Consider the following 21,290-nt stretch of genomic DNA (forward strand, 5'->3'; position numbering starts at 1 on the left):
AATAAAAATCAATTCTTAGATTATGTGATCTTGGTTACCCACAAAATAGTTTCTTTATATAAATACACACTAAAAAAAGGAAATCTAATGAATTCATTATACAAATGGATTTATCTATTTTCTGTCCTTAATGAAAATGGAGAATACAGCACATGTAAATACAGCTCTACTAAGAATTAATGGTTATTTAGAGCTTTTGGAAGGCTCAACTATAAAATTATGTTACTGTCCATTTTACTAATATACATATATAATTATCCCCTATACTAACTGTTCTATCTTGCACTATCTATCAAACCAAGCAGTCTTATTAGGAAAAAATTTTTATTTAATGTTTCTTTGTGGTTTCCTTGCAAAAAGTCCAAGACTAAGATTAGTGTCCAGAAAACAGGCTTTAAAACAAATTTATGCCAGGCGTAGTGGTGTACGCTTGTAATCCCAGTACTTTGGGGGCCGAGACAGGAGGATCTCAGGTTTGTGGCCAGCCACAGCTACCTATTGAGGTCCTCTACAATTTAGTGAGAGCTTGTTTTAAAATAAAGAATAAAAAGCCGGGCATGGTGGTGCCCGCTTGTAATCCTAGCATTTGGGAGGCTGAGACCAGAGGATCACGGTTCGTGGACAGCCTCAGCTACTAGTGAGGCTCTTTGCAACTCAGTGAGACCCGGTTTTAAAATAAAGAATAAAAAATAGGGCAGAGGGTGTAGCTTGGAGGTCAAATCCCCCTGGGTTCCATCCCCAGACCCGCAGAAAGAAAGAAAAAAGAAAGAAAGAAAGAAAGAAAGAAAGAAAGAAAGAAAGAATAAAAAACAAGTCTAGGGGTGTAGCTCGGAGGTAGAACATCCTTGGGTTCCATCCCTAGTACTTCAAAAATAAACAAAAAATAAAACAAATATAAATAAATAAATAAAACAAATTTATATAATCATATCCTTACCTAGTATGTCCAGTTGCCGTAATCTGGTACAATTACATGCAAGTTCTTCTATGTCTGTGTCACATACAGACCTATTAGCAGTAAGAAAGAGTTTTTGCAAGTTTGGGAGCTGGCGTGCTAGTCTGGCAAAACACCCCGTGCTGCTTTGTAGAGTGGGGCACCAGCCAAGGTCGAGCTCCTCCAGAAGTGGGCATCCAGAAGCCAGTTCTGCTATTCCATTCTCGGTAATATTCTTACATCTCCATAGGTCCAGGGTCCGGAGTCTTTTGCACTTGGCTCCTATCATGCTAGCTATCACATCATAGTCTTCAATCTGGAAATCAAACAGTTCCAATCTTTTATATGTTGTGGTCAAAAGTGCAAACTGTTTAGAGCTCATAAAAACATTCTTACTCAACTCTTACTTCTTGCTTCCATGTAAATATACCCATATCCTTGTTAATACAAATCTACCCACTCATCTCACAAATCTGCTGTTGTTCCATAAAATAGCAAGGGTAATCATTTACTTAAAGCTCCATTAACATAACTCCTGATAGAAGACATTAATGAATTAAATCCCAAAGTAGTCTTAAGTTCTCAGTCTCTCATTAAGAATTTAAGGATTATACGCTATTCTTCTATGCCTACCATTTTGACCTTGCTGCTACTACTACTGTTCACAGGGCCAAGTATCTCCTATTTTACATAAGATTAATATACTTAGCTATGTATATACTATTTCTCTGATAAAAGCATGCACCTTGGTCGGCTCCAAAAACTATGTGGAAATGCTGATAGTATGAATTAGGATGGTATCACTGGGTTAAATGAGGCATTTATGGACTGAACATACAACACAAAAATCATTTCGATGATACTATGTTAATCACTGTCCATTACTTGAGGTATCCAACACTTATCTAATGATTATAGATTAAGAACCTACTAATCAAGGATTAAAAGCATTTTAGTTCTTGGGCTTTATATGCTTTAATAATCTTTCTATAAATAGATTCTTTTAAGAATTTCAGTTGATTTTGTTATAATCAGTATCAAAGTTATCACCAGAAGAAAAAGGGGAAAAAAGTGCACATTTGCAATATTATCTCCTTTTGTTCATTTGTTTATTCTATTTCAACACATATTTATGTACTTATTACATGCCAGTTCCTATTGCTAGGAAGAGAAGTAAATAACACATTTTGTTCACATTATTTTGGAAAGATACAGAGACAAAAAATGAACAAAATCAACCCAGAGAATAATAAATATTATGAAAATAATAAAACACATGATGTGAGAGGATCAGTGCCAAGAATTGAGGGAAGGACTGATGGGTGCTAAGGTCTCCAGGAATGAGCTTGGCACATTCAGAAAATAGCAGTGAGATCAGTATGGCCCAGTAGTGGTAAAGAAAGTGTAGACACAGGAGCAGAGTTATGTAGGAGCCAGGCAATTCCATCCTGAAGGGGCTGGATTATTATTTCAGTACTAGGAAAGTCGTTGCAGAGTTTTAAGCAAAGTAGAGATGTAATATGAATTACACTAAAACAAACATCCCTCTGACTTAAACGTCTAGAGGATGACCTATTGTAGTTGACAACAGAGTAGAAGAGTAGGAAGCCAACTAAAGAGGACTTATTCATTTACAGGAGAAATAATGGATTCAGATTAAGATGGTAACAGTGAAACCGGTAAATGTGAACAGATTTGGGGCTGAAATTTTGAGATGTAATCAAAGGCTAATAGACTGAATGTAGTAGTGAGGATTTCTTTTTTTGTTTTGTTTTGTTTTTGGTGGTACTGGGGTTCCTGGAAACCCTTCTACCTCTGGGCTACACTCCCAGACACCTAATTTTTTATACTTTTATGTGGAAACAGGGTCTCTTAAGCCAGCGAGGTTGTCTTTGAACCTGCGCGATCCTCCTGTCTCCACCTCCCAAGCACAGGGATTACACGCGTGCGCCACCACGCCCAGCAGTAGTGAGGATTTCTAAGGTTCAGCAAGTATGTGATGGAATCATGAAGAAATTCATGAGAAGCAGATTTAGGGGAACATAACTGTCTCTGTGAATGTACTGAAATAACAAAAAACTGTAGCTTTATTAATTAATACAGGCAATGAGCACCTTTAAAAAGTGTCCATTAAACTTTCTGAAACTTATGATTCTGGTTGTACCTAGGCTGGCTTTGTACCAGGGAAATTTCAATGGCACAAATTCCTTCAAGAGTTTTTGTTGTAAAATTTTCACATTATTAAACACAAAGAAACTCAGGGCTAGGAAAGTAAGAACCTAATCATATACTTTTACTAGATTAAAGACAACCTATCTTTCCTTCCCTTACTAAATACAACTTTTCATTTCAACATATTATAAATACTAAAAATACAAAAATGTTTCATTTTTTATATTTTATATATTTTATATTTACATCACATCTCAATTTGGACTAGTATATTTAAAGTGCCCAATAACTATGTGTGGCTATCAGCCACCAAGATAAAGCTCCAAGAGGAGGGCACAATCTCATCACTTCCTAATTTGATTAGAAATCTCCACTGTGTCCTCTCATATACACCTTTTTTTTATAATTGAATATCCTTCAGCAATACTTTTCTATGGATCAAGTTTAGAAAATGCTGACTTGAAATCCATGTAATTGCATTCATAAATATGTATATAATTCCAACTCTAAAGTTTCTGGGGCCAAAGGCATGTTTTTCCTGCAAGTATTGCTCCAATTTAAGGAGATAAGTAATAAGCAGAATAAGCTACCTGTTTTTTTTTTTTTTTTTAAAGTCTAACAAGGGCAGGCTAGCAATAGGCAAAGATTCAAGTGTCTGGTTTGTTGCCAGAGAAACTGCTATCAATTGTCAATGGGCTCATCTAGAAAAGCCATTAAAGGGATACAAAGAAATCTATGAAATGGTTTACGAGGTAAGAATTTGACTTTTGTAAGGAGAACCTGATGATTTCCTAAGATTGTTTCAAGACACTTGGGTGGCCTGAGCCCATACTTGTAGTTTGATAAGACCTAACTGTGAGAGTTAAAGACCATGGGGGACTTGGGAAATAAATATGTCACTATAAGAGGCGTCTGTCTAGCCTACATCTCAAATCTTGTATGCATATACATACATACCCCCAAAATTTCAATCGTTTCTTAAGTCTCAGTATTATTTATAAGTCAAATAATTATATAGTTTAGATAAAAAATTTTAAATTTCCTCATGACCTCTTTCAGGAGCATATAAAATCATAACTTTAAATCTTGAGGGACTTTAGAGATTTTCTAGTCTACGGGTCCCTGGGCTTCATTTCATAGGAGAATAAAATTAAAAGAAAATTGAGTTCCAACCTAGGATTGTCAATCTTTTTATTCTGCTTAGTAAGGACAGTAATAAAACCCCACAAAACAAAAAGCCTATCTACTTCCATCAACATTCCCAAGCAATATTCTCAGAATTTAAAAACTAAAATCAAATTTGTAAAAAACTTACTTAACTACTGACATGAGGATATGACTGACATTTTATTTTGTAAAAAAAAAAAACTTTTGGGGGGCGGGGGTAAATGGCTCATCTAAGATAACATCTGGCTGGGGCAGAAGTGAACTCTTTCCACCTTACTATACTGCCCTTGCTCTCATAGATAAATGTCAATATTTCAAAGATATACTCTCCAATTTAAGAAATGTTTAAAAGTAGGGTACGAAGTAAAGCATAAATCTGACAAACTGCAAGTTGGGATGGGGTGAGGTGGGTCAGGATAAAATTCACTAATGAGTTTAAAAAGAGAATACACAATTGAGTATACAGATTTTCCAAATACTTGCCATTACACAGCTGCCCAAACTGAGGTGCTGAAGCTCTGAGCAGAAGTTCAAAATGCTGAGCAGTGCTGTTTGCTGCCATCAGGGACCACATCAGAGGCAAATACAGAAAATGAAGAAAGTGAAACAAAGAGAAGAGGTCAATTAGACATTAAAGGCTGTCACTGCTTTTCCTGAAATACAGCTCAAAATCCAGGTTACAGATTCCACAAATGCCATTTAATGAGTCCCCAGATGCACCTACCATTGATTGGCTTGGAGTCAAGGTAATCATTACTAGTCTCCATGTAAGTCATCACTTTGTATATGGTGTTTGCATGCCCTAATGATAGTACATTCCCTATGAAAGTATGGTTATAAGAAAATCTAACCCAACACTTGGGTGGGTAGGTAGGTGGGTAGGTAGGTGGGTGGGTGGGTGGGTGGGTGGGAGAGAGAGAGAGAGAGAAAGAGAGAGAGAGAGAGAGAGAGAGAGAGAGAGAGAGAGAGAGACAGACAGAGAGACTTGCACGCCAGCCAGCCACAGGGGACTAGTGACACTCTTGAAAAACAGCAGCAGCTCTGACATTCACTGATCAGCTGCAGCCTGATGGAACTGCCAATAGAGTCACGCCAAATCAGGACTATGCCAGTGACTTTAATGTCAAAGGATTCTCTTTGCTGACAAGGATACCAACAACCATTGAGCATCTGTCAGTAGTAACACGCTGACTGAAACATATTTAACATGTACTTTCCAGTCATGTTCCTGCCATTTAAGGCCATCTATCTTGTCCAATGCAAACGGTCTCACCACTAAAGAAACCCAAACATTGTGAGACTGCTACATAATCATGGCACCTAAGACACTTTTAAAAGTCCTAATTTCAGTTCATACATGCTTACCATAAAAAATTGTAAAAAAAGGAAGCAAAATGTTTAAATTTCTAGTTTTTCTATTGTAAATTGTGGAAAAACTAACTTGCATGGCAAAATTTCTTTCTAAACATCTGAACTAAATCATTAAGTTCAAAATTAAGATACTATACAACTGTTAGATGTTACATGTAATCAGAAGCTGAAAGTATCAACTGAGGAAGAGGTAAAGAATGTATAAATGACACTTTTGGTCAAATCCCAGATAAGAATCTCATTAAGAAAATAAACCAATAAACTATTTTTATATAAAATAAGATCACATAAAGCAAAGTTCAAACAATAATGGTTATAATATCCTTAGAAGGATACTGGATTTCAGCTATTTCCCTGTTGAGCATTTCTTTACATTTAAGGAAAAAGCCGGGCGTGGTGGCGCACGCTTGTAATCCCAGCGCTTGGGAGGCTGAGACAGGAGGATTGCGCAGGTTCAAAGCCAGCCTCAGCTACTTAGTGAGGCTCTCAGCAACTTAGTGAGACCCTGTTTCCAAATAAAATATAAAATAGGTCTGGGAGTATAGCCCAGAAGTAAAAGCCCCTGGGTTCACCCCCAGTACTACCAAAAAAAAAAAAATTAAGGGGAAAAAATGTTTACTTTGATTTTATACTTCTTTCAACATAACACAAGATAATTCCATGTAGCTCTCAGAATGCTAACCTCAGAATAAGTATATTAATTCTTCAGTTCGCCATGATACTTAGCCATTCTGACTTACAGATATGGACACAACATCATTTTATTACAGTATTAGACCCTTATAACAAAATTACTTTATAACATTACTTCGTGAGCAAGATCTAGAACATATAAGACAAGTTTTTAAAGAGAATCTCATATATCTTTGTGGGCAAATAATTTTAATTTAAAATATATACATATACATACAATACGCACACAAATAGTTCATAGGGTTTATTTTTAAGTTATTTACTATGGAGAATCTGAAATATATAAACAAGTATAAGGTCTAAGGTAACACCCATGTAGTCAATACTCACCATCATTAACTCTTCACATTTTACCTTTTTTTTGTATCCTATCATCTATTCATATAATTTCTCAAAGGTAACTTTACTATGACTTGGTGTTTAAATATATGCTTAAATCTGGACACAGTGATGCATACCTATAATGCTAGAGATTTGGGAGGCTAAGCAAGAGAATCACAAGTTCAAGGCTAGTCCAGGCAACTTAATATGACCCTGTCTCAAAAGAAAAGAAAAGAAAAAGAGCTGGGAATGTAATGTGGTGTTAGACTCTTTCTTAGCATGCACAAGGCCCTGGGTTCAATTTCAGTCTCTCTCTGTTTCTCTGTCTACCTTTCTCTCTCTCTTACACACACACATACACACACACATGATATAATTTTACTGGGTGCTATATATCCATTGGTAGAATTTAATATTATTCTACAAAGTTTTTATATATAAGCTATTACAATATGCATGTGTATTTCTGAATCTTTGTCAGTTTTATTTATCCATGCTGATACATATATAGTTCACTATATTTAACTGTTGGATAATATTCCATTGTGGATATATATTATAGCATATACTCTCATTTGATGGGTATTTAGTTGCTTACAGTTCTCACCATTACAAATGTGTTGTAATGAACATCTTTATATGTGCTTTCTTTTGCTCCATAGGCTATTTCTCTAGCGCACATGCAGAGGAAAATTTTCCAGGTATTTGGGTATGCTTTGATTATATTAGATTTTGGAAATTGTTCAACTGGTGCTTGAGTCACTTTATTCTCCCCAAAGCCTCTTATTAGTTTGCTATATCTTTGCCTTTGCTGTATACTACCTTTTCATCCTAATGTCTATCCTCCAGATGAATATGGAATGGTAGAATTTGCAGTAATATAAATACTAGTGAATGTGAGGATCTTTTCATGTTTGTTGACTTCCTATTTCCTGCTCTGTAAACTGCTTAATCATATCATTGGATGATTTTTTTCCATTGGCCTGTTTTTCCTTCTTGACTTGTAGGATTTCTTTATGTATGCTGGATGCCAATTTTTGTTAGAACCATTACAAATATCTACTCTAAATCTGAGAATTGTCTCTTCAATGGGTATATAGGGTCTTCAGAGATGTATTCTAAAATTTAATATACTCACATTAATCTTTTTTCTTCATGTCTGTATTTTTTCTTTAAAGTCTTTATGTAAAAAAGATTCTCCTGTTCCTCCTCCATATTCATTCATTCATTCATTCATTCATTCATTCATTCATTATTGTGGTACTAGGAATTAACTCCAGGAGTGTTCTACCTCTGAGTTATAACACCAAACATATTAAATGTACCTTTAAAATCCATCTCTCCCTTTCTCCCTCCCTCTCCTCCTCTTCCTTCATTCTCTTTCCCTCCGCCCCCCCCCATCTTTGTGGTACTAGGAATAGAACCCAGAAGCATTCTACCTCTGAGCTACATCCCCAGCCAGATTTTATTCTTTTTTTGTTTTGAAACAGGGTCTCATTAAGTTGCTGAGGCTGGCCATAAACCTGAGATCCTCCTATTTCAGCCTCCCAAGTACCGGGATTATAAATGTGCACTACCATGCCCAGCTCCCCAAACCCTTATTATTTTTTTATTTTTTATTTTGAAACACTGTCTTGCTAAGTTGCTGAGGTTGGCCTCGAACCTGTGATTCTCCTGTCTCAGCCTCCTAAATTACTGGGATTAGAGGTGAGTGCTACTGTGGCTGGCTTAGTAATCCAATGAATTGAGTTTTTAATATATAGATATCATATGTCAGCCCTTTCTTCTAGATCTACTTCTTGAAGAATACCACATTCACTGGTCTATGATGCTTTCTGTCATACGGCGAGTGTGTGTGTGTGTGTGTGTGTGTGTGTGTGTGTGTGTGTGTGTATACACTTCTGAATCACTTTGTTTCATTGATATATTTGTCTTTCCCCTGCACCAATCCTTTAGTTTTTCTTAGTTTACAGTAAGTCTTAAAATCTAGTAAACAAGTTTGGCATGGTGGCACATGCTTTTAATTCCAGTACTTGGGAGGCTAGACAGGAAGATTGAAGGTTTGCAGTCAGCCTCAGAAACTTGTGAGGCCCTCTGCAACTTAGTGAGAGCCTGTTTCAAAATGAAGAATAAAAAACAGGGCTAGGGGTATAGCTCAGAGGTAGAATGCCCCTGGGTTCCATCCCCAGTACTGAAAAAGAAAAATCTAGTAAACACCCTACTCTCATTCTTCAACACTCTCTTAGCTAGTCTTGGCCCTTTGCTCTTTCACATGAATTTTATAATCACCTTAAAAAGGTTGGTTTTACCTTCTAAAAAATAATACAAAAATTAGTTTTTATTTTTCTCCCCCATGAACATCAGTTAATATACTGGCATTTTAATCATTTTCTATAAATTATTTATTATATTTGATATCTAATAATTAAATTTTTTGATGAGAAATGTTTTTATAGTTCTTTTAGTGAGTATTTGTGGGTAGTGAAATCTTAACAATAATTCACCAAGTATATACTAGCATGTCAGGCATTGCTGTAAATTCTTTACAAATATTAATCCTCACAATAACCTCACTGGTTACATGTTTAACTCTCACAACACTATCCATTCAATGACTAGTTACTGAATGCCTACTATGTGTAAGGCACTTGGGATACATCAGTGAACAGAACAGATAATAACCTAGGAGGGAAACACCATTATTGCCACTCATAGATTAGAATCTGAGCCACAAAGTTAAATAACATGTGGTCTTTATATTTATCACTGATCATAAGTGAACATTTTGCCAGGCTCAAGATTTTAAAATAACTGTAATCTTTCTTCAAGACTTAGAAAATACTTCTTCACTGACCATTAGCCAATGTTCCTATGTTATTTGCTAAGTCCACTGCCAATTTAATTGTGTCTTTGTGGGCAGTGCCTTTTTTCTCTGTTAGCTCTTGTCTCTTTATTTTAAAGATCACATTTTGTTACGATGTGTCCAAATAAAGATTTATTTTCATTTTTTACTTGATACTAAATGTACATTTGATTTAAGACTCATATCTTTCTTCATGAAAGGAAAAATTCCTACCAATTTTTGACAATATTATTTCTCTAATATTATTTTATTTTCTTCTGGAATTTCTATTCAATGAACGTTGGAACCTCCCATGTGCCAGTGCTTAGAGTGGCTTGAAAATAGTCCATATATTATTCCGAGCTCCCTCCTTTCAGAGGTGGACCTTAATTCCTGTCCCTTTGAGGGTGTGGTTGGGCTTAGTGACTTCCTTTTAACCAACAGTACACAGCAGATGTAACGATATGCCACTTTTGTTTTGGGATAAGGGATAGATAGATAGATAGATAGATAGATAGTTTTTTTTTTTTTTTAATGGTCCTGGAGATGGAACCCAGGGGCACTGTACCTATGAGCTACACCCCCAACCCTAGTTTTTAGTCTTTTTATTTTTGAGAGTTGTGAAGAGCCTTGCTAAGTAGCTGAGGCTGTCCGAGATCCTCCGGTCTCTGCCTCCTGAATGCTGGGATTACAAGCATGCGCCACCATGCCTGGCTAAGGTTAATATTTAAGTCAGTAGTCTGAGTAAAAATTGTTCCTGATGTGGTTGAGCCTTATCCCATCAGTGAAAGACTTGAATAGAACAAAGAGCCCAGCCCTTCATCAAGTAAGGAAGAATTCTTCCAGCCTGATGGCTCTCCAATGGGTACAATGCTTTACACTGACTTTGGAATGAACTGAATATTAGCTCTTCCTAGAACTTAGGTCTGCTGGTTTTCAGGCTGGAACTATACTATTAGCTCTCTGGGTCTCCCAACTTGCTGACTCACCTAAAGAGCTCAAGAGTTGTCAGCCCCATAATTGCATGAGCCAATTCCTTTTAACAAACCTCCTACCATGGTCCAGCTACTTTTGTTTCTCTGGAGAACCACCCTAACTAATTAGTCATAAGAGCTATGGCTCCTGTTTTGGCTTCCCTTCTTTCCCCACTGTTCACTTGGGGGTAGTGAGCTACCTTGTCTTGAAAACACTGGGGCAGTCTAGAGAGACCCCATGTGGAGAAAAATAGAGCCCTCTGGCCAAGAGCTCAAGAGCTCTGCCCATCCTCCAGCCATAGTCAAGCTCTGAGATGACGGCAGCCTCTAGTGAACAGGATGGTTGCAACCACCTTAGAGGCCCTTCTATGGCTTCCTTAGAGCCAAAACTACCCAGCTAAAACACTCCCAAGATTTCTAACCTACAGAAACTATGTGCAATAATTACTGTAGGTTTCTTTAGGGTTTTTTTTTTTTTGTGGTACTGGAGGTGGAACCCAGAGGCTTTCTACCTCCGGGCTATACTCCCAGACCTATTTTATATTTTATTTGGAAACAGGGTCTCACTAAGTTGCTGAGAGCCTAAGTAGCCGAGGCTGGCTTCGAACCTGTGCGATCTTCCTGTCTCAGCCTCTCAAGCGTGGGGATTACAAGCGTGCGCCACCATGCCCGGCTTGCAGGTTCCTTTAAACCAGTAAGTTTTGGAGTAATTGATATGTAATAAGATATAAATACATATGAAATATGTATAATATGAGATAAATAATAGTGACTGTTCTATGGTAAATATAATAAATATTAAGTTGATTAATATGGTTGCTTTAAGGATTATGAGTGTGTCCATATATATTTATATAAATTTATATAAGAATCTATAATTCATATATATTAAATTATATAACTCATATATTAAAATATAAAAATTAAAATATTATAATTTATATATATTAAAAAACTTATAGTTTAAAACCGACATTCACAGCTTTTACTAACTTGAGTACACTCCTCAAACTTTTATTATAATTTAGAAATTTTTTTCTTTGAGTCCAATTTAGAATTTATCTCATCTGTTGACTTTTAAAATTCCAATGAGTATAATTTAATCCTAGATTTCTAATCAGTTCTCTTTCACAACAACTTGTTTTTGTTGTTTAGCCTCCTTATGTTCTATAACTTCCAGTTCTTTTAAAAAAGATGTTTTTCACTTACTTCTCTGAACCCTCACCTTCCAACCCCAGACATTTAGTCCTTCCTTTCTAAGGGTCTTGTAGATTGTTCCCTTCTCGAACCAGGACTTCTACTGAAGATGTACAGATCCTGCTCTGCTGAAGCACTGGAGATACCATTAAAGTAGTAGGAGGCTTAGCTCAGATCTGACCCTGAGTCATAGCCAATGCCAGGTCACTCTGTACTTGTGGTACATTTGCCTATCCTTGAATTCCTCCTTTGTCTAAGACTTCTATCTAAATCTCTAGAGTAGCCTGGAGAGAACCATGTAATACTGTCACCCTGCCCTAACAGATTATCCATCCTCAGGCTGGATATTAAGGTTCTCTTGATATAATTTTTGGTGAATTCCCTGGCATATTAGTTTTTCTAATTAAAAAGAAGAGTAAGATAAAAATATCCATTGTCCAGAATGCCATTATTAATTTGTCTGGACTATTCTTTATAGAAACCATATCTTTATAGAAACCAGATCTATGATTTATTGTCAATCTTCAAGATTGTAACTTAGAGCCACAGAATTAACACCATATCCTACTAAGTCACTTTTGAACTAAAAGTATTCAAATGTATTTAGAAAACTTGTAGAATAGTAGAAGCATTCTTTTCTCTGATAAAATTTTAAGTAACAGAAAATAAATTCATGGCTGATTTATCCTGGCAAATAAGTTAAAATAACCAGTCTGCACATTAAACTGGGGATGAGAAAATCATTTCAAATAAGAACTATAACTTTTTATCCTCATCTTAACAAGGAATACAGAACAAAAGAACATTCATGTTGAATGATATCTCTTATCTCTGCTGAGACTGAGATACCAAATATGGAGGTGATGACCAAAGAGAGCTGTGAGGAATTTATCAAGGATTCAATGACGATAAAAAAGGTTACAGGTAAGCTGGGCGTGGTGGCGCACGCTTGTAATCCTCGCACTTGGGAGGCAGAGACAGGAGGATCGCGCAGGTTCGAAGCCAGCTGCGCGCTGGCTTAGGAGACCCTGTTTCCAAATAAAAATGTAAAAAAAAAACAAAAAAATAGGTCTGGGAGTGTAGCCCGGAGGTAGAAGGGCTTCCAGGAACCCCAGTACCACCAAAAAAAAAAAAAAAAGTTACAGGTACTATTAACACAAGCAAACACAAATCACCACAGTTCCATGTCTTTCTAAAGTAGAGTTTATCACTGATAAACCAGAGGCTTTAGGAGTACCCAAGTTAAAAGAACACAGTTATAGAATCAGTTTGCAATCTCTCCATTCAGTTAAACCATCAGAATATTCTTTTCCTATGCTATTAATATTCAGAATTAAAATATTGCTATTGATGCTGATCAATGAGGAGAAACCATGAAGAATCTAATTCATTTCCAGATATAAAGTAGCTGATTTTGTAGAGATCACAGACTCAATAATTTTGCCAACTTCTACCCACATGCCAAATCTAGTTTACTCTATGTTTTTGTAAATAAAGTTTTATCAGAACACAGAAACATCGATTCATTAATGTATTGCCTGTGGCTCATTTCAAACCACTATAGTAAAGCTGAGTATTTGTGACAAAGACCATATGGCCTGCAAAGTGCAAAATATTTACCATCTGGCCATTCACAGAACGAGTAGAAGGTATACTCATACTGAGAAAAAAATAATCCTACCCTAATGAGTATCTGTAAAATTTTTATACATCTAGAGCACACAAATGGATGAATTAAACTGTATTATTAAATATATTAAGAAAAAAGCATTCAGAAACAAGAGGTGAAATATTTTATAAGACTCTGATTTAAGACTTAAAAGTATCTTTTACATTCCCAAATCCACAAATTCTACTGGAGAGTTTTGCAAAACTCATTCAATAGAAGCACGAGAGTAATTATATAAGATTAAAATATAATTTAAATAGTTAGCAGCTTTAATAATGCAAGGCAGTATACTCATTTTAAAATGAATTTGGAATTTTCGAACAAACTAATCTTATTTAAATCATTTTGAAAAGAAATGCACTAAGTAGTGACTTGATCTATGATAATTTATTCTACAGAATTATCAAAACATACTTGGTGAATACTGTCAATTGGCATAATATATTGTTCATAAAGAAAAAATACTTTTATCTTCCACCTATAATATACCTATCAACACTATATGACAGCTTCAAAACCCAATGGAAAACAGTAATAAATGAATAACTCCCCACATCCAGGTGAAGGAGCATATACAGCTTCTTAATCTAGTACCACAATGTAAGAATAAACACATAATTGGATGTTTGAGTATGTTATATACAATCAGCCATTTCCAGTGGTGAGATACCAAAGCAAGGAGTAAATGGCAAAACACTGTAATACAGGTTATGAATGGAGAGGGAAGCAAGAGACAGGCTCAGTGTAAACAGTTTTACTTAATGCAATTAAACAAAAACAACTGTAAGCATGCTAATAGGATTGAGGCTTCTGACAATTCATTAACACTCAGAAAAGAATTGTACAAAAATTAGTCTATAAATTTATTGCAATTATTATGACAGGAAGACGTTCTCCTTCCTTTCATAGCTGCCATCCTATTTGTTTCTTTGCTATTTTATTCTTCATACTGTCCTCAGTGAAGCCTCCAAACATTAAGATGCTATAATGACCACTTCTAAAATTAATGATTTCAATTTCAAAAACAGTTTTAGTTAGTAAAATGATAGATAATAGATGCTAAAGTTTGATGTAAAAATATATGAAGTGCCATGCAGCTGTAAAGAATTATTATTAATATCTCTGCTTGTTATAAGGAATTTATTAATAGGTAAAAGAAGGCATGAATTTAAAAGTTCACTGACATGTTTTTTAAAAAAATGCTGCCCATAAACTTTATAACTTCTCATCCTCTAGACTTCTAACATGCTAGGCAAATATACTTAATAATAAAAATGATTTTCAGTTATACTCACATATAACTTTTAGATAGCCCAGATTAAAACCTTAGAATTATATTTATGCATACTATGCACATTTTTATAATATATCAAGACTTTGCATTATCAATGAATGTGATACTTTGTTCTCTATTTTACACTGACACAGGCTTATAGTTATACTGACTAGATTACAGCCTTTTCTTTGCTCAAGGTTAAAAACCGTTGCTTATCTTTAATGAACCCTTAATTACATACTCAATATAGGAAGGTAGGCTTCCAAATTAGTATTCTCTACCCTAAAATAGGGTTCATAGAAACTATATTGATAAAATAATATATAAAAAGTTTACATGTGACAAAGGGTAGCTAGACTAGTGACATTACATAATCACAAACATAATTTCACTAATCATAATACATTTTAAACACATTAGAAAAATCTTCAAGAATAACTTGAATCTTTATAAGCATATATCTACTAAATGAAAACTTATAAATTTGAATAAAACATCTCCAAAGAAATCCTAAGAAATAGTTACTTAATTACTAGAATTTTTCTTTTTTCTTTTTCTTACTGAGGACTGAACCCAGGGCATTCTACTCCAAGTCTTTTTTCATTTATTTTATTTTATTTTTTAATATGGGATGGCCATTTTATTTTTTGTGCTTTTATCAGTACATTATAGTCTCACATCATCATATATATTATGTTGACAATGACATACATGCACACAATACCTGGTTCTCCCCACCTCCTAATTTCCCTCTCTCTCAATATAGAGTACCCAGATTGACATTGGTATATTCACATGTACACAAAAAGTTGATGGTAGCAGTTCCATTAGTGAACCTCAATTTTCCTCCTCCCCTATCCTTAGATCTCCTTCCTGGCTCCAATGAGGTTTCTTCTCCAATATTGGGAGTCCCTCTTGTATCCCAATTACACCCTATCCTGCACATATTAGAGAAAAAATATAACCAGTCACTTTCTGATTGGCTATTATCACTTAACATAATGTTCTCCAGGTCTTTCCATCTTCTTGCAAATGATGTAATTTTCTTCTTTACTGAGTACAATTCCATTGTCTATATTTCCTATAATTTTGTAATCCATTCATCTTTTTTTATTTTTTATTAAAACAGATTCTAAGTTTTCTTAGGGTCTGGCTACACTTGCTGAAGCTGGTCTAAAACTTGTGATCTTCCTGCCTCAGTCTCCCAAGTCCTGGGTATACAAGTACTGGGAAACTGTGCCCCACTGCATCCAGTTTAATTATTGGAATTTAAAATACATATGTGCTTATAAATCTCTAATCTAATTTTTTGCCCCAGTATCCCAACTTCAGTAAATTTGGAGGAGAATATAGAATAAAAGCTTATGTGTTTTGAGAACTACTTAAAGTACTTAAATTAACCATAGGTCAAATTATCATTCCAGAATACAAATTCAATTATTTTACATTTTAATATAAACCATTTAAAACAAATTATCTATTTATATAGTTTTAATATAATATGGTATGAACTATGTACTAATACAGAATAAGTCAAATTATAAGAGAAACATTGTGGTATATAAAATTAAAATTCTGACTAATGTTTAAAAAGAAAAGGTTAAAGAAAAGTTTTTATACTTTATAAATTAATAAAGCATTTGAGGGGTAAAAAAGGAAAGCTCTCTAAACCTAACTACAGATTTTTTTGCATATCTAATTTTTTTAATTGAAAATAAATGGTATACATTTAAACTGTACTTGGTGCCCCCTCCCCTCCCAACCCCATCTTCCCTTCCTCCTTCCCAACAATGAGTGTCCAGGGTAACCACGCTATATTCATACTTTTACACATATTCGGATGTAGCCCCTCATTAATCAAATTCAGCCTTTTTCCTCTCCTATCCTTCCATTCAAACTTTGCTGAGATTTCCCTTCCATTAGCTAGAGTCCCTCTGGTATCCCCAATGCTCCCTAGTCTGGGCATATTAGAGGAAACATTATGTCCCTTCTCTTTCTGTGCTTATAGATATCTTAGGGCACAGACTCAGAATTTTACCTTTGAAATGCCAGTTTTAGTATAAGGTTTAGATAATTTGTCAAATTCCAATAACGCATGTATAGTAATGGAACAAAATCTAAGACTAAATGTTCACACACATTTGCCTTTCCCTGAAGTCTCATTTCAGAATTTATTTTTACCATTGTAGTAATCTCTCCTACAATACTATAGTTAAATACATCTTTCCTCAAAAATGACTAAATGATCAATTTCCATAACAATCCATAAAAGACATGGTATTTTACACTTCTGCTGGACTGTCAGTATCTTTACTGGATATATAAAGAAAGAACGCTTCCATTAGGCATAAGGGTTGGGCTGCCATAGAAGCTTGAAGAGTCTGAGGCACAGGTTGCTCAATACTGTTCATCTAAATCACACCCAGCTATGAGAGTGCTCTAGTTCAAAGACTACTTTATTCCAAAGTACTTTGCTCCTCCTGTTAAGATAAAGGTGACAATCTGCTCTGTACTGATACCTTTAAGCATTTAAATCACATAACTAATTCTTGATGTTCTCATTCAATGTTCACCAAACAAGTCTTATAACTTGAATTTGGGTGCTCTTTGGACAGGACAACCATGAGAGAATGGGCTAAGTAGCCATTTCTAACGAATGGTGTCCTGTGCAGATAAATTTCTGCAGCTGGCTTATTGGTCACTGTCATCACTGTGGTTGATACTGAGCCTGATCCCCACCCCCCAACAGGTGATCATTCCCTCACTGTACTGACAAGTCCGCCTCTTGTCATCTCAACTGAACCACAACACATTCACTAAGTTTACACATCACCACTACCAAAAGAAGCCTTACAATTATCTCCTTTGGAACTCTTATAAAGCCAATCAGGGGAGTAGAGATACATTCTTGCCTGATGACATATATTGAAGCCTCTAAGAAAGTCTGTTAGTTTAATCATGATAGTTAATAAATTAAACTTTATAAGTGATTAATATCTTGATTCTGTTTAAGAACAAAGTAATTACTCATATCCTCCTGTTTTATACTTTATCTAGCAATTTAAATCTGTTTGCAATAGAATATTTTACATGATAACTAATGACAGCCTGCATTAGTCAATGCAAATACCCAAGTAGGTTCTTTGTCTTTTAATTTCTCCTCTTAGTCTTGGTTATCATCATTGGCTCCAATCGCTTCATATGGTTTGGTCTGAATAGTGAGTTTGCTAGTTTCACTGACTCTATTAAAGAAAAGGCCATTCCTGCCATTGTACCATAATGTGTCCTTTAAATCAAATAAAGAATATGGAAAGAAGATCACCATATCTACACACCAGGAAGCAAATTCATGGCACTAAGTCAAATCATACTCCTGTCAAAAAACAGTTTATATACAGTGGTGGAAAAGTTCAGGAACTTTAAACAGTCAGAGTGGTATGTTTTTTATATATACACTCTGCTGAATAAACTAACACAGAAAGAAAATACAAGTATTGACATCCAACAGAAATAAAAAACAACTATTCATGCCTTCTATTTCATGAAGATGAAGGCAAAGGGGGGTCTTGAAACTGTCAACACAGCTGAGAGGTCCAAGTAAACAGTTACTGAACCATACTTATGGATTACTGTCATATACTAGTCCCCCACAATACTGATAATCAGTTTTTTCACTTCTTCAAATTCTTTCAATTTATGCTCTATCATTCTTGAAGTGAGGCAATCAAAATTGGATGCAGGTGTTCCATTTATAACTCTAACTTTTAAAATCACTCTTGGTTTTCTTATCTGCTGCTAAGCAACAGAATGACATTCTGACTGAACTACCTGTCATACTCCACTCTTACTCCCCACTCCAAACAAAGAAAAGGTAAACAAGCTCAAACTTCTAACACTAACACAGACTGTCAAAGAAATAGATGGGACCTAGCTTACAGGTACTTCTTATGCACTATGTTAAAAAGTTACTCCTTTACAAATTGTATTACTCTGCTAGAGCTGTCATTAATAAAGTACCAGAGACTAGGTAGCTTAACCAGCAGAAGTTTTTTTCTCACAATTCTGAGACCAAGGTGTCAATAGAGTTAGTTTCTTCTAAGATCTTTGCTTTTGGTTTGTAGATATCATCTTTTGCTAGTGTCTTCTTGTGGTCTTCCCTGTGTATGTGTCAGTATTCTAATCTCCTCTCCTGATATGAACACTAGTGAGATTAGATTAGTACCCACCCTAAAAACCTAATTTTACCTTAATTACCCCTTAAAAGATCCTGTCTCCAGTCACATTTTGAGAAACCAGTGGGTCAAAACTTTAACATATGAATTCGGGGAAAGATAAAATTCAGCCCATTACACAGTAGTTAAGAATACATTGCAGATACATGTTCATTTCAGGTTAAATTATGTCTCCACTTATAATGCTCCTGTATAAGTAAAGGTTCATTACATTTTCAACTGATTCCAAAAAACAATTATGCATATGGTGAGGAAATCTGGATGAAAAGTATATGAGAGGATTTTTTTTTCCTCTTAAGTATTATGCTAACTTTTTTGAAAGTCTGAAATAAAACATTTTTTCAAGTATTTAAAAAACCTACTTAATGAGTTGGGTTTTTATAGCCATACTCTCATGAAAATATACCATTATAAATGGCTAAATTGAGTACTTACAATCAGTGTTTATCATACATAAGAACATTATAAGTAGAGAAGGGCCAAAGGGATTGAACCAAAGTCTTTCCAATCAATACAGTATCTAACCTTAAAATACTTATTTCCTGCTATGAACAGAATAAAGCACTTTCTTTCCTTGTTATTCTAAGTTCCCATCTTCTGCCTAAAGTTTTATCTATTCAATTCTAAAAACTCCACCAAATTTAGTTAGAGAAATTATCCTATCAGTCTACTTTTAGTTATTCTGGGATCACTCAATTAGAGAATCATTTCATCTAAAATGTTTTTCCAACACAGGGTATCTTCCAATCATGCACAAACTGAAGGAACCACTAACATGCATTTGGGCTTATCATATACCAGTCCACTTTGTGTCTCGTTAGTGTACTAGTATTTTGTTCTTAACTGAGCATATATTTACTGCTCTGCATATACTAAAATTAAAAATTATATATACATACATATTTATATATGCTCACTGATTTCTCCAGTAGCTTATAGCTTATTTTGTGATTTTTTTCGTTTGCTGATGTTTGAAGAAGACGTTTATTTCTTTGATGAAGCATTTTTTTCATTGGAGTCCAAGAAAGAAAAATCTCTCATGAAATTCATTAAGAAAACAAACTGAGCCGGGCATGGTGGCGCATGCTTGTAGCTCCCCTGCTTTGGAGGAAGAGACAGGAGAAGCACGCAGGTTTGAAGCCAGCCTCACTGGCTTAAGAGACCCTGTTTCCAAATAAAAATATAAATAGTTCTGGGAGTGTAGCCCAGAGGTAGGAGGGTTTCCAGGAACCTCAGTACCACCAAAAAAAAAAAAAGAAAGAAAGAAAGAAAGAAAGAAAGAAAGAAAGAAAGAAAGAAAGAAGAAAAGAAAGAAAGAAAGAAAAAAGAAAACAAACTGAACTGTAATTCTTCATGTTAGAGACAATCCTTGGTGCAGGGAGGAGCCGCATCATCATCCCAGGATCCATGGACCAGCTTTTCTGACTGTGCTGCAGTTTGATTCTCCTGAGGTCTCAATGAGCAGTCAGGCTGCAGTACACATGGCATGGCTATTGCTCACCACTTATGAACTCACCATTCAGGGATCAACAACACATCATTTTATGTGCCTAAATTATTCCGAAGATTATCTTTCTTAGTGGTGCTCTCTACTATGGAATAAAATTGTATGAAGTAGTTCATTCTGTACTTATTATATAAACTCTTACTTAAATGTTTATTAATGTAATTTGATAACAGATTGTGATTTATGCATTCATAACTACTAAGACTTCAAGCTAGATTTTTTACTAATAAAAATAAGAGATAAAAATTCAATTTTCCTGTAAAAGATATTAAATAGTAGAAGATATTTATAGAATATAATTTAATAGTATATATTTTATACTGGATTTTAATGTCATGTGTTAGATACATTGTTAAACTTTTATCAATTGCAAATTAGAAAAGGAAAAATTGGTAAAGAAAAACCACTGTTTTAGATAGAAGCAACCAGGCTATTAGAATAGCTATTTTTCTTTGACTTTTCACAGTTTACAATTTTAACTGCAGCATCAAGGCCACAGCACCTGGGTACAAATCTGGATTGTAAATACTTGTTCTATACTTTGGACAATGTATCAACTTTTGAGAACATTAATTTCATCATTGTAAGATAGAAATAACACCTATTTTCACTGGACCATGTAAAGAATTAAACAAAGAAAGCAAACCATTGGGGACAGCAAACAGAATATATTTGGTAAGTTCTCCCAAACTTTGGGACTAAAACCCAGGTGTCCTAATCCTTCTAAGCTTCACTCATTAGACACATAGACCTGTTTAAATTTTGTAAAATGAAATAGATGTACTGTTTATTAATATGAATTATATAGGTAAATAAAGTATAATTATATTATAGCATAAATATGACCTCTGAGGTTGATATTCTATAATAGGGTTAATATTTTATAATACAATTTTTTCTAAGTTTATATTTTTATAGAACTTGAAAAAGTAGCA

At 34.8% G+C, this 21,290-nt stretch overlaps 1 protein-coding gene across 2 annotated transcripts in view; it reads right to left on the bottom strand.

Moving 5' to 3' along the window:
- FBXL4 (F-box and leucine rich repeat protein 4) overlaps positions 1 to 21,290 on the bottom strand; it is a gene marked incomplete at both ends in the record, with an annotated part of 61,445 nt that overhangs the window by 4,676 nt on the left and 35,479 nt on the right. The window contains 2 exons of one of the 2 annotated variants that reach the window (XM_080700380.1): positions 938 to 1,250; positions 4,757 to 4,828. In XM_080700380.1, the coding sequence (XP_080556506.1) occupies positions 938 to 1,250; positions 4,757 to 4,828 (385 nt within the window). The remainder of the gene's footprint in view (positions 1 to 937; positions 1,251 to 4,756; positions 4,829 to 21,290) is intronic. The other variant, XM_080700381.1, reaches the window with a different exon arrangement.

This window comes from Muscardinus avellanarius (genome assembly GCF_963383645.1).
Source record: "Muscardinus avellanarius genome assembly, chromosome: 8".
Classification (NCBI taxonomy): Eukaryota; Metazoa; Chordata; class Mammalia; order Rodentia; family Gliridae; genus Muscardinus; species Muscardinus avellanarius.